The sequence below is a fragment of the Piliocolobus tephrosceles genome, chromosome 2, assembly GCF_002776525.5.
Source record: "Piliocolobus tephrosceles isolate RC106 chromosome 2, ASM277652v3, whole genome shotgun sequence".
Taxonomy (NCBI): Eukaryota; Metazoa; Chordata; class Mammalia; order Primates; family Cercopithecidae; genus Piliocolobus; species Piliocolobus tephrosceles.
This window is the reverse complement of record NC_045435.1, coordinates 178,294,740-178,305,872: the sequence shown is the minus strand read 5'-3', so window position 1 is coordinate 178,305,872 and position 11,133 is coordinate 178,294,740. Positions and strand designations below refer to the sequence as shown.

At 40.1% G+C, this 11,133-nt stretch overlaps 1 protein-coding gene across 2 annotated transcripts in view; it reads left to right on the top strand.

The window, feature by feature from the left end:
* The first annotated feature begins 2,137 nt into the window (after nt 1-2,137).
* KCNAB1 (potassium voltage-gated channel subfamily A member regulatory beta subunit 1) overlaps nt 2,138-11,133 on the top strand; it is a 437,512-nt gene continuing 428,516 nt past the window's right edge. For both annotated transcript variants that reach the window (XM_023223336.1, XM_023223333.1), the window contains exon 1: nt 2,138-2,482. In XM_023223336.1, the coding sequence (XP_023079104.1) occupies nt 2,208-2,482 (275 nt within the window). In that variant the 5' untranslated portion in view covers nt 2,138-2,207. The remainder of the gene's footprint in view (nt 2,483-11,133) is intronic.

Genomic DNA, 11,133 nt, shown 5'->3' with positions numbered 1-11,133 from the left:
GTCATTGTAATTTGGGATGTCTTTTGCAGTTGCAGTCAGATGTTGGCTGGGACCGCAGTCATCTAAGGATAGTGCCCAAGCTGACGGTTGTCTGGAAACTCAGCTGGGGCTACTGATCAGAGCACCTGCAAGTGGCTGTCCAGCAAGGCAATGTTAAGGTAATTGGGTTCCTTACAGAATGAACATTCCAAGAGTGGTGGGTGAAAGCTGCATGTCTTTCTGACCTAACTGTGAATGTTACGTAGTATCAATTCCACCACATCATCAAAGTAGTGTGAAGCTCACCCAGATTCAAGGGGCTGAGAAACAGACCCCACCTCGCAATGAAAGGAGTGTCAAAGAATTAGTTTTAAAACTGGCACAAGTAGATAATTATCTCTGCTTTTATAGATGAAGGGAATAAAGCATACTGGAGTTAAGAAATTCGTCTAGGATCGCAGAACTGGTACATAATGGAGTTAGGATTTGAACCCAAGCAGTCTGACTCCAGAGCAGAGCTCTTAAACACAACAGCCCTGCAAACCAAGGACATTGGGAAGCCCTCTGTCTCCTTGGCTGAATGAACATAGTACCCTTTCCACAGTTCCGTTGCAGAGCCCCCTATTGAAACATCTCCAAGAATATTAAACTGGGGGGATTGTCTCCAGTCTGCACTTTGGGGAGTCTGGTTGCTATGCATTTAATGTTGCCAGAACTCCTCAATGACTCAAGGGATGGGAGCAAAGAGAGAAGTTGAAGAGGCTGTCGCCTGCTGGTGCTAACAGCTCCTGAGACCCCACAGTGTCAGATGGGACTGACCCTGCTAGTTGATATCAGCTGCCTCCTTTGATACATGCTTCAGGCTGCACATTACTTGGTGGTCACAGTTCTAATCCTAGACTGTCCTGGACACTGATATCAAACAGCTTTTACCCAAATATGCAAGAGCCCACATAGCTGTTAATTGGTTAATATTGATATTGGTTAATTAACAGCCATAAGGATCCTCAAAGACCTTGACAGACTTTCCAGAAGAGCTAACTGCACTTTCCTATCTCTTTAAGAAGATATGCTTCTTTCCTGCTTCCTCTCCTGCTCTTCTCAGGGGCTCTAAGGCCTTGCTATATCTCTATAATTTTTAACCTATGGTCTTGTCATGGAAAGAAAAATTCATGCACCTTCCCAAGTTCTTTACATGCAGCAGACACTGAGACAGTTGATCCAGAAGAGACTTAAGTTGATTGAGGGGGAGGGTACCCGGTGCTTAACGGGTCACTGAACAACTCTGTGGTAGACCCCTAGGTGGACCCTGACATCATTATCTCCTAAACTAAAACAGAGTCACATCCATGGGTGTGTGGGGTCAACCCCATGCATCTTAACCATAGGCCATCAACTTGGCTTTCTTTCTTTCTCCCAAACTAGTTTTCATGTACACTGGACACACACATACACATCCATGCACATACAGGCTCCCACCATTCCCTCCCACTCTTCTGTTTTTTTCACACCAACTTTGGCCTTCGTCTTCCCAATTATCAGATAATTCTCACGGCTTCCATTTGTCAAAAGTGCTGGGAGGGGCAGTTACTGAATCAGTTATGAGGGCTTACCATTCTCACATTAGGAATGAAAGAGTGCCTGACATACATTATGTGGTTCACTGACATTCAAAGAAACATAAAATAAATGTAAAATGTTAAGGTTTACACAAGAGAAATAATCTTCCCCTTGCATTGATACTGTTAAACTTATTTGAGGAAATTCACATGAAAACTTTTAAAACTCCAAAGGGACTCTAATCAGGAATGGCTAATAAGCCTCCAGAAATCTTTTATAACCTAACATGATTATCAAATATAATTTACCAAACCTATATGACCAAAGGTTCAGAATTGTCATTATTAAATAAAACAAAAGTCCTAACTTTGCAGAAGAAACAGCCACTGCCAAACTTCAGTATTACAAAGTTGTTGGGAGTTGTTTTTAAAATTTCCATGTTTCAAGATATCACAGGTAGTGGCCACCTTACCTCTTCATTAGGAAAGGTTAGAGATACATTTTCATCCCAAGCCACAGACTGGGCTCAATTACAGCTTTGTGGCAGGATAGGTTAAGAGAGGTGGAGTGGGCAGGGAGGAGGGAGGGATACAGAAGCAGAAAAATCAATTCAGATTACTTTGATGACAGTGACTTCCAGTCTTCTCTGAAAGACGCAAATCTCCACGATGCTGGCAGCCCGGACAGGGGCAGCGGGGAGTCAGATCTCAGAGGAGAACACCAAGTTAAGGAGACAGTCTGGGTTTTCTGTAGCAGGGAAAGACAAATCTCCCAAGAAAGCCTCAGAAAATGCTACAGACAGCAGTCTTAGCCCTTCAGGGGAAAGCCAGCTTAGGGCGCGTCAACTGGCTCTGCTGCGCGAAGTGGAGATGAACTGGTACCTAAAGCTCTGCGACCTGTCCAGCGAGCACACCACCACTTGCACCACGGGCATGCCGCACAGGTAAGCTGCCCCTGCTCTGCGCGGGCTTTGGGAGACACCATTCGAAGGTGCTCTGGAGAGCACTCTGATTTCTTTTCCTGTGCAGCTGGAAATCTTAACGGCTTTAATTGCCTTAGAGATGATTGGCACTTCAGAATGTGTAACCACAAGGAGCAGGATCTTGGTGCAAATGGCAAATAATGTTCCCTGCATTGTTATTCAGAAAAGACCCCTTACAGGGAGGCAGTGGATGCTTAGGAGCTGACCACACAAAAGAGCGTTATGATTTTTCTTAAGTAAAAATCAGAAGGAGTTCAGAGATGGTAGGAAAATGCTCCCTTCCAAAATGACTGCAAAAAAGAGTTTGCAATCTTTCAGCATTTATTTTACTCTGAGAACTTCGGGATGAGGGAAGCACATTTGTTTTGCCTGTTTGAAAGTGTGTAGTTGAGTAGTGTGAACTTGTTGAATGAGGGGTCCGGCTGGCTATAGGGATGCAGAATGGGAGATACCACCAATACAGGGATCTGAGTCCCCCCCGTGTCTAAGACAGATAACATCAGGAGGAAAAGGTACCTTTTAAAAAAGAGATAAATGTAAGGCAAATCTCTATGGGTTTTCTTTCTGTTCTTTTCTCAGCCTCAGCTTCAAATAAAGCAGAGGAAGGATAATTTCACAAATCCGTGTTCCAAGGCAAAACGTACTGAGTAAAAAGCGTCTGGAGTCCTGAAATTTAAGGATGCTTATTTTCTATAATTTGTGCAAAAAATCTCTTAAGAATTAAAGATAATTTTGGAAGAAAAAGTACTGTGAAAATAAAGCCTAGAATAGCTATCTTATTAAATGGTAATAAAAATTCATTTGAGATGAAAAATGGTTCCAATTACTTGATCAAAGTATGGAAAACTCCTTTTGTAGAGACTGTATGGTGGCACTGAAATTCTGCAATGCAGCCTGTATCAAAGCATCCAGTGGACTCTGAGCGGCCTTTCTGTCTGTATTTCTAATTCCAAGAGACACTACAGAAAAACTTATTTAGTAATTGAATTAACTTGTGCATATAGACTAAAAACTTGTACCATACATTTTAAAACTCCTCAACTAACTTTCATTTTCTCTTTCTCAAGGCATCAATAAATAGATATTTTAAAACCTAAACTATTATTCAAAAATCAACATTTAAAAACTAGCACAAAATAAAGCTTCTGGCAATGTTCTGTGAAATACATTTGGTATTCATGGCCAGAGTGGTTTGTCTGAAGCTCTTGTATATGCTGTTGGGCCCACATTTGGGGTACATGGGAGGAAGACCCAAGGAGAATAGTCTCATTTAAAGAAAGTTTGAATGAGCTTGTTAGTGTTGGGGTGTGTCTCGTTACATATCTCATATTTCAAACTATTAGATATCTCACATCTACAAATCTTAAAGCTATTATTAAAGAGCCTGTAGGAAAGAGTTAAGTGGCAAAGGAAAGCATTGAAAATGGTTTTCTTCCATAACATTTTCCTTGACTTACAATACATCAGAAATTTCCTTTAAAGAGTCTAATACAAGACCACAGAATTCTTTATTATCTGACATTCGAACAACATTTAACAAGTCAGAGTGGCTTATTAGTTAATGTAACCAAGTTTAGCAAGAAACTTTTGGGGAAAAGCAAATATCTGCTCTTTTCTGCTTCACTTAAGCAATAATATTTTGTTCTGTAATCAGAAACAACTGGATTAGACATGATCCGGAATTAATGTCTCCTATGATAATCTGTGGGGCAGTGTTATTCATCACTGATTGACAATAGCATTGTGTTTGCCTTGTTTAGTGAAAGGGTTGAAAAAGAGTGAAGATATGTCTCACATCATCAAAAATTAAAAATGTCCCATCCTTCTTTATTATTGCAGCATGATTATTTTCAGGAAGAAACGAGTATGTGTAGTTGGAACTAACTATATTTTTAAATTAAATACATTTATTACAGAATTCAATGTTTACATAGCTCAGGAAACTAAGGCAGTTTTTCTCGTCGCCAGCAACTTTTTTACCTCTCAAATGTTGGAACTGCATTCTTCTATTGAGTCCTTGAGATTCCTGGACAGTGACAATGTCTGATGGTGCAATCTCTTCCAATTTTAATGTAAGCGATAGAGTGTGCGATCCCCCAAGTCACCCAAATTTTTCTTTCATTCGTAAATGTCAGTCGTTGAGAAGTCACAGAAAATTTTCTGGACTTCCAATTATTCTTTCTTCCAATAGCATGGCCCACGAGTGATATCTCCATTAGAAACTTGTACGTAGAAGATAAATGTGATTAACTTATAAAATATTAACAACTTTATCCACCTGTGAAACATTACTTATGAGACAGAATATGAAATGTATTGAAGAGTCCTTGAAGACATGACACATTTGCTGTTGGCAATAATTCTGTGGGTCTTTGGTTAATGTTCATCAGTAAGGAATTGCTAGTGAACTCAAACTTGTTTCCTTTCTTGGAAGATGGAATTAAAATATTTTACATCAGGTTAATTCTAGTTCCTGAGGAATTTGAGGATTGCTTTATGTCCAGATTCTATAGTAACTTATATTTGAAACAAAGGGTATTATTAAATGATTGAAAGAAAGCAATAGAGGTGGGGGAGATTCAGCAGTCCTGGTATATTTAAGAAGTAAAATTGCAGGCAACAGGATAGGGAATGCACATTAGGTTTGTGGTAAGTAGATCTGACTCCTTTTCTGGGCTGTATTTACATATGACTATATAGTGAAACAATCTAATATACTTTGCTTAATACAGATTTATTGCTCATCTCAGAGTTGACTGATAACTCTGTGATACTGATTTTTTTAAGATGACAGTTCATGACCCTGCACACCGAGGGAGGATGGGGCAGGGGCCAGAGTTCTGGAGTTGAAGGCAAAGGATTGGCTTTTCTTCTTACTGCTTGTGTAACTGTGGGCATGTTTTTTAAAAAAAATTACTGTTTTTGAATAACATTTTTTTTCTATTTACAAAAGTAACATCTGAACTTTGTATTAGAGTTTGAAAACAGAAAAATATAAAGCAGAAAAGGCCACCATTGTTAATATTTTGGCATGCTTTCCCCAACAGTTTGAATTTGGATTATGGGTAAAAGTCAGAATATGATCATATCATTCCTTTTTTCACTTAATATTACACCAATCTATTTTATTGTCTTAAAAACAATTTAACATTTTCTAAGGACTACCATATTATTGCTTAGCCATTCTTCTTTTATATACTATTTATCATTATTAGATATAATATTACAATAATTATCTTTGTATCATTTTAAACATATTTCTGCTTACTTTCTTAGGCTCTATTTCTTTTTTTTTTTCTTTTTTTTTTTTTGAGATGGAGTCTCACTCTGTCGCCCAGGCTGGAGTGCAGTGGTGCGAACTCAACTCACTGCAACCTCCGCCTCCCGGGTTCAAGTGATTCTCCTGCCTCAGAATCCCAAGGATTACAGGTGGGTGCCACCACGCCCGGCTAATTTTTGTATTTTTAGTAGAGTTGGGGTTTCACCATGTTGGCCAGGCTGGTCTTGAACTCCTGACCTCAAATGATCCTCCCCCCTTGGCCTCCCAAAGAGTTGGGTTACAGGTGTGAGCCACCGCGCCTGGCCGAGGCTCGATTTCTAGAAGTTCAATTAATGGATGAATGTATTATATATGTGTATAGATAAACATATACATATACACATATACATAGATATGCAAATATATATATTTATTTATTCTCAATGAATATTATCCGATTGCTTTCTAGAAACATTTTTCTCATTATACCTTCTCACTATCAATATTGAAGAATGCCTATCTCATTGCTTTCTCTGTACTACATAATGTTTACATGGAATCTTTAACACTGAGTTTTATAGCTCAACAAATTGTTGGGTTATTTAATGAACTTTTCCAGGTCTCAATTTCTTTGACTGCAAAAGGGGACCAATACCATTATAAAGAACTGTTGTAGGCCGGGCATGGTGGCTCATGCCTGTAATACCAGCACTTTGGGAGGCCGAGGCAGGCAGATCGCAAGGTCAGGAGTTCAAGACCAGCCTGGCCAACCTTTTCTCTACTAAAAATATAAAAATTAGCTGGGTGTAGTGGTGCATGCCTGAGGTCCCAGCTATTCAGGAGGCTGAGGCAGAAGAATTGCTTGAACCTGGCAGGCAGAGATTGCAGTGAGCCGAGATTGCTCCACTGTACTCCAGCCTGGGCAACAGAGCAAGATTCCATCTAAAAAAAAAAAAAAAAAAAAAAAAAAACTGTTGCAAAACTTTAATGAGATAATGTGCAGTGATTTGAAAGAGTAATGTGCTTTGTTTTCACACCCTGTAAAATAGGGCTTGAGATATAACCCATACTGTACATGGTGCATTTAAAGCCTATGAAGAAAATTAAGGATGGATGACTCCAAAAATCCCCAACAAAAGTGTATACTTCACCTAGCACCAAGAGCACTTAGCATCCTGCTGTGCTCAATTAATATTTTATAAGAGACCTTTGTGTGTCCTCACCAAAAGCTTTTTAAGGATTCGTAGGATACCATCCTGCTGAGGAAAAGTGATTTGGAAATAGTATACAAAGAGCTTTTAAACACTATCTGTATTCACATTTCATATGATAGTTGACTGAACCTATTAAATTAGAGTTACTAGGAACATTTAGTAGGGCAAAGTGACATGTGAGTGAAAATTTAGCTATGGCATTTTAATACTGATTTTTGCCATCTTAATGAATGTTTCTTATTATCTAGGACAGTAGTTATACTGAGACTCGCTCCTAATATTTTCTCTCTCTGCTCTCAAAACTGCTTGACTTCCAAGAAAGTGTTTACTCACACTTGCTTCTAGAAGGCCGGATGTGGTTCTATGTGAGAAAAGGCAGTTAGTTTTCCAGGTGAGTTTGGTAGACTTGGTTCCTGCCAACAGGCAGCAGGAGATCCAAGAGCTTAGAAGCCTTTGGCTGAGTTTATGAAAGAATCTGAATTGATGCAAGAAGTTTATGCAAGAAGATATTCTTGTTAAGAATCAAGCTGGAGGTCAGTGAGTAAACATTCGACAGCCATTGATTGAGATTCTTGTTTGTACAAGGCCCTGTAGGTGACACAAAGATGAAATTAGAAAAGATTCTAGTTGCTTGCAGCCTAGGAGTAATTGGATATGGACTTGGAAGATGTGCAGGATTTGAGCAGGAGGAGATGGGGAGGGGAAGGCAATCCATGCATAGGGAACAGTGAGCAGAAGTGCAGATGAAGGGGGCAGGAAATGAAGATAGAGAGCTGCTTCTGTTCACGAGGCTACTGACAGCATCCTTCAAAGTTTCTTGCAGGCTGGATCTGGGAGTGTGGCCAGGAGAACAGGAGGAGAGGAGGCCATTTGACTACTTTGGAGACTGGGGAATTGGGTAGAGGGCGGGCATAGAGGACAGGCAGTGTGTGCAGGCCAGTCTCAAGAAGAGGCAATGCCGAGGAGGAGAGAGGATGATGGTTGAAGTCTGTAGTAGAGTCTGGGGGGAAATTTGTAGGAGAAAGCTGATCTGTGGATGTTTTTAGGCAGAGGGGAGGAGTCCAGGGCAGAGAGAATGTGTGTAATGCAAAGAATAGAGCAAAATCGTCCCCAGATCTCCAAGGAGGGGGAGCCTCTTGGGTATCAAATGCAGGTATTAGCTTGGGCAAAGTGAAGTGTAGTTGGGCCTAGTGATGAAAATGAAGCTCTGGAGTCTGGTGGCCAGCAGACTGCATCTCAGCAGTACCACTTACTAGCCTGGAGGCTCTGGGTAAGCCCCTTGCCTGAGAGAAGCAGTTGGTTTTGGTTGAGGCCACAGATCCTGGAGCTAGGCTGCTGGGTTCAAGCCCTGGCTCTACCACTTACCAGCTATGTTATTTAGTCTTCTCAGCTATAAAAAGTGGGTAATGATGGCAGTAATACCTTAGGGTTGTTATAGGAGCTCAAATGACTTAAGTAAGTAAAGCTCACAGAACAGCAGTGGGCACATACAGTAGTAAATATGATATTATACAAAGGTCTTAGCATCATTCCTGACACATGATCTATGCCCTTGCTATTATCATGAGACTGTTATTGGAGATGCCAAAAGTAGGGATGCCTCTCTTTTCTGGAGTGTGGTCACAATGATTCTGTAAATGGGCATAAAAATATCTAGCTCATAAGACTGCTGTAAGGATTCCATGAAATGACGTAAATCATCTGGTGTAGATTAGACACTCAACCAATTTTGGTGCTCCTCTCTGCCACTTTCCTCCTTTTCCACATTCCTGGAACATAGTGGACAGCATCAGTAAGATGGTATCTGGGATGGAGTATGGAAGGATGGAAGTGAGCTACAATGGAATAACTCTAAATTATTCAAACCAATATTTTTTTCCTAGAAAAGGCTATTAATTCATTTTTTGTTGTTGTTGAAGAGAAAGCTCTTCCTTTTCTAAAAGATACCTATTTCTTAGAGCAGACACATTCTTCCTAAGGCTGTAATTCTTGTCATATTTGTATGAGCAGTCACATAGAAGTACTTTTTTCAGAGATACTGGAATATGAGGACATTTTTATGTAGTTTACTGTGATTTTAGTTATATGCTAGAAAGATTGCCTCCTAGCTCATCGTTCTGTTGTTTTGCATATTAGAGAAAATCTTGGACCACTGAATGATTGGGCTAGGAGTGGAAGGGTGAACATCAACAGGACAGGATTTATTTAGGTAGCCAGAGAAAGTTACAGCGTCCCAGCAGCAGCCTCTGGGGAATGTTGGAGTTGCCATGGTCACTAAAGATGGTGATGATGTCCTTTGACTTGGGCATGAGTCTGCCATTACTCTGTGTAACTGCACCACCAGGGTGATGAGTTGGAAGTGGACATCCCTGGACAGGCATATCACTTCACAGGAGTGGCCAAATGCACAGGGGTTGGTTCAGTCTGCAACCCTGTGACTGCTTTTTTGGTTATCTTGACAAAACTGAGCCAAACTAAAGGAAATCTAAAACTTTCTCAGTTTTAGATTTCCTCTTCATTTAGCGTGTGTGTGTGTGTGTGTGTGTGTCTGGTTTCTTCTGAATGACTGTGGACACCTAGAAGGCAGTGCCCCTATCTTGGTCTTCTGACTTGCCCATAGGGTTCTTTCCTAACTGCCATTGATAAATTAGATAGAGTGTAAGCTCTGGCTCCTCTTTCTCTGAGATCTCTCTGCCATTCCAGGGAATGGGCTCATGTAACAGTAGGAAAATTGGTTGAAGGGGGCCAGGAGTCATGATTCAAATCCCATTTTGTAGTGTGGTCATAAGTAAGGTTTTTAAAGTTCTCCAGAACTCAGTGCCTCCTCTGTAAAATAATGAGACTAGACGAGATGATCCCTTGAGCTTTGTCCAGCTTTGAGCCTGCAGGGTGTAATGACATAAACCTGACCAAAGGGGCACACTGTGTTGTTTATAGAGACAGTGCAATTGAAGTATCTCTGAAAGAAAAAGGGGACGAGGTGATGCTTTGTTTTGAAGTTGGACAAGAAGGAGAAAAATTCTCTTTGATTTTCAGAGTGTGTTATTTTAGTGATTGATTGATTACTGACAGATGTTTAATTTTTTAAAAAGTGTTCTTTAGTAGAAGGACACAGAGTAACACAAATACCTACAATTTGTAGTATCCTTGTTTATAAAATGTCTTCTCATGCATTATCTCATTTGCCTTCACACAACATAGAGTCGGTGTTCTCCTACTTTCCTATGAGGCAATTTACCTCATAAAGGCGACATGCATGATCATCTAGGCCCAGATCCCAGGTCTCCTGGTTCCTTGTCCGGCTTCTTTACATGCTTTCAATGTTTCCCAAACTATGGCACTCTAATTGTGCCAGAGATGATTTTTGGGGGCATGTGGAAATTATATCTTTCAATGGGTTGATAATTCATTTTCATGACTATTAGGAAGAAATGTATAACATACACCTGAAATCTATGAATTCATGGCTATTACAGCAGGGCACAAGGATAAGTTTTAAAATAAATGAGGCAGTTTATAGGAAAACATTAACTAACTATGAGTAGTGGTGGAATTCAGATCTGACAAAAATCCTCAAGGTGATACACAAAGGACTAGTTCTTTCATCTCCTTCATAATTATTAAGCATTTATAAAGCATCATGCCGTCTTCCAGGGGCTTTTTATAGTCATTCTGTTTAATTCATACAACAACCTCATAGTCTTATTACAACCTATATCCTTCAGTGAAGGAGAGTGTGGTTCTGCCTATTCATTTTCTGTCAATTTTTGATTTTTTTTTCTTCTTTTCTCATTTAAGGGGATGAAATATTCCCTGAGCTACCTCCCTGCTGAATATGCTCAAGTATGTTCCAGGTTATCTCTTTGAGCCTTTGTTATTCTACTCCATATCCAAGGTCAACCTTTCTCGTTCTGTCTCTATGTACTGAATACTCTGCTTCTCTGGGGTGTGGTGATATCATACCATGAGTTTAAATTTAGCCTTAGCTATACAGCTTAGTTGTATTTTATACAGCTTGGCTTATTAAGTTTTCACATTTACTTTTCACGTTGTTGTGTGGTTGTGGTATTAGCCAATTAGAGACGTTGTGCCTCTTGCCTCCTCTGTAAGTCACCGTAGCTATACAAACTGGGGACACA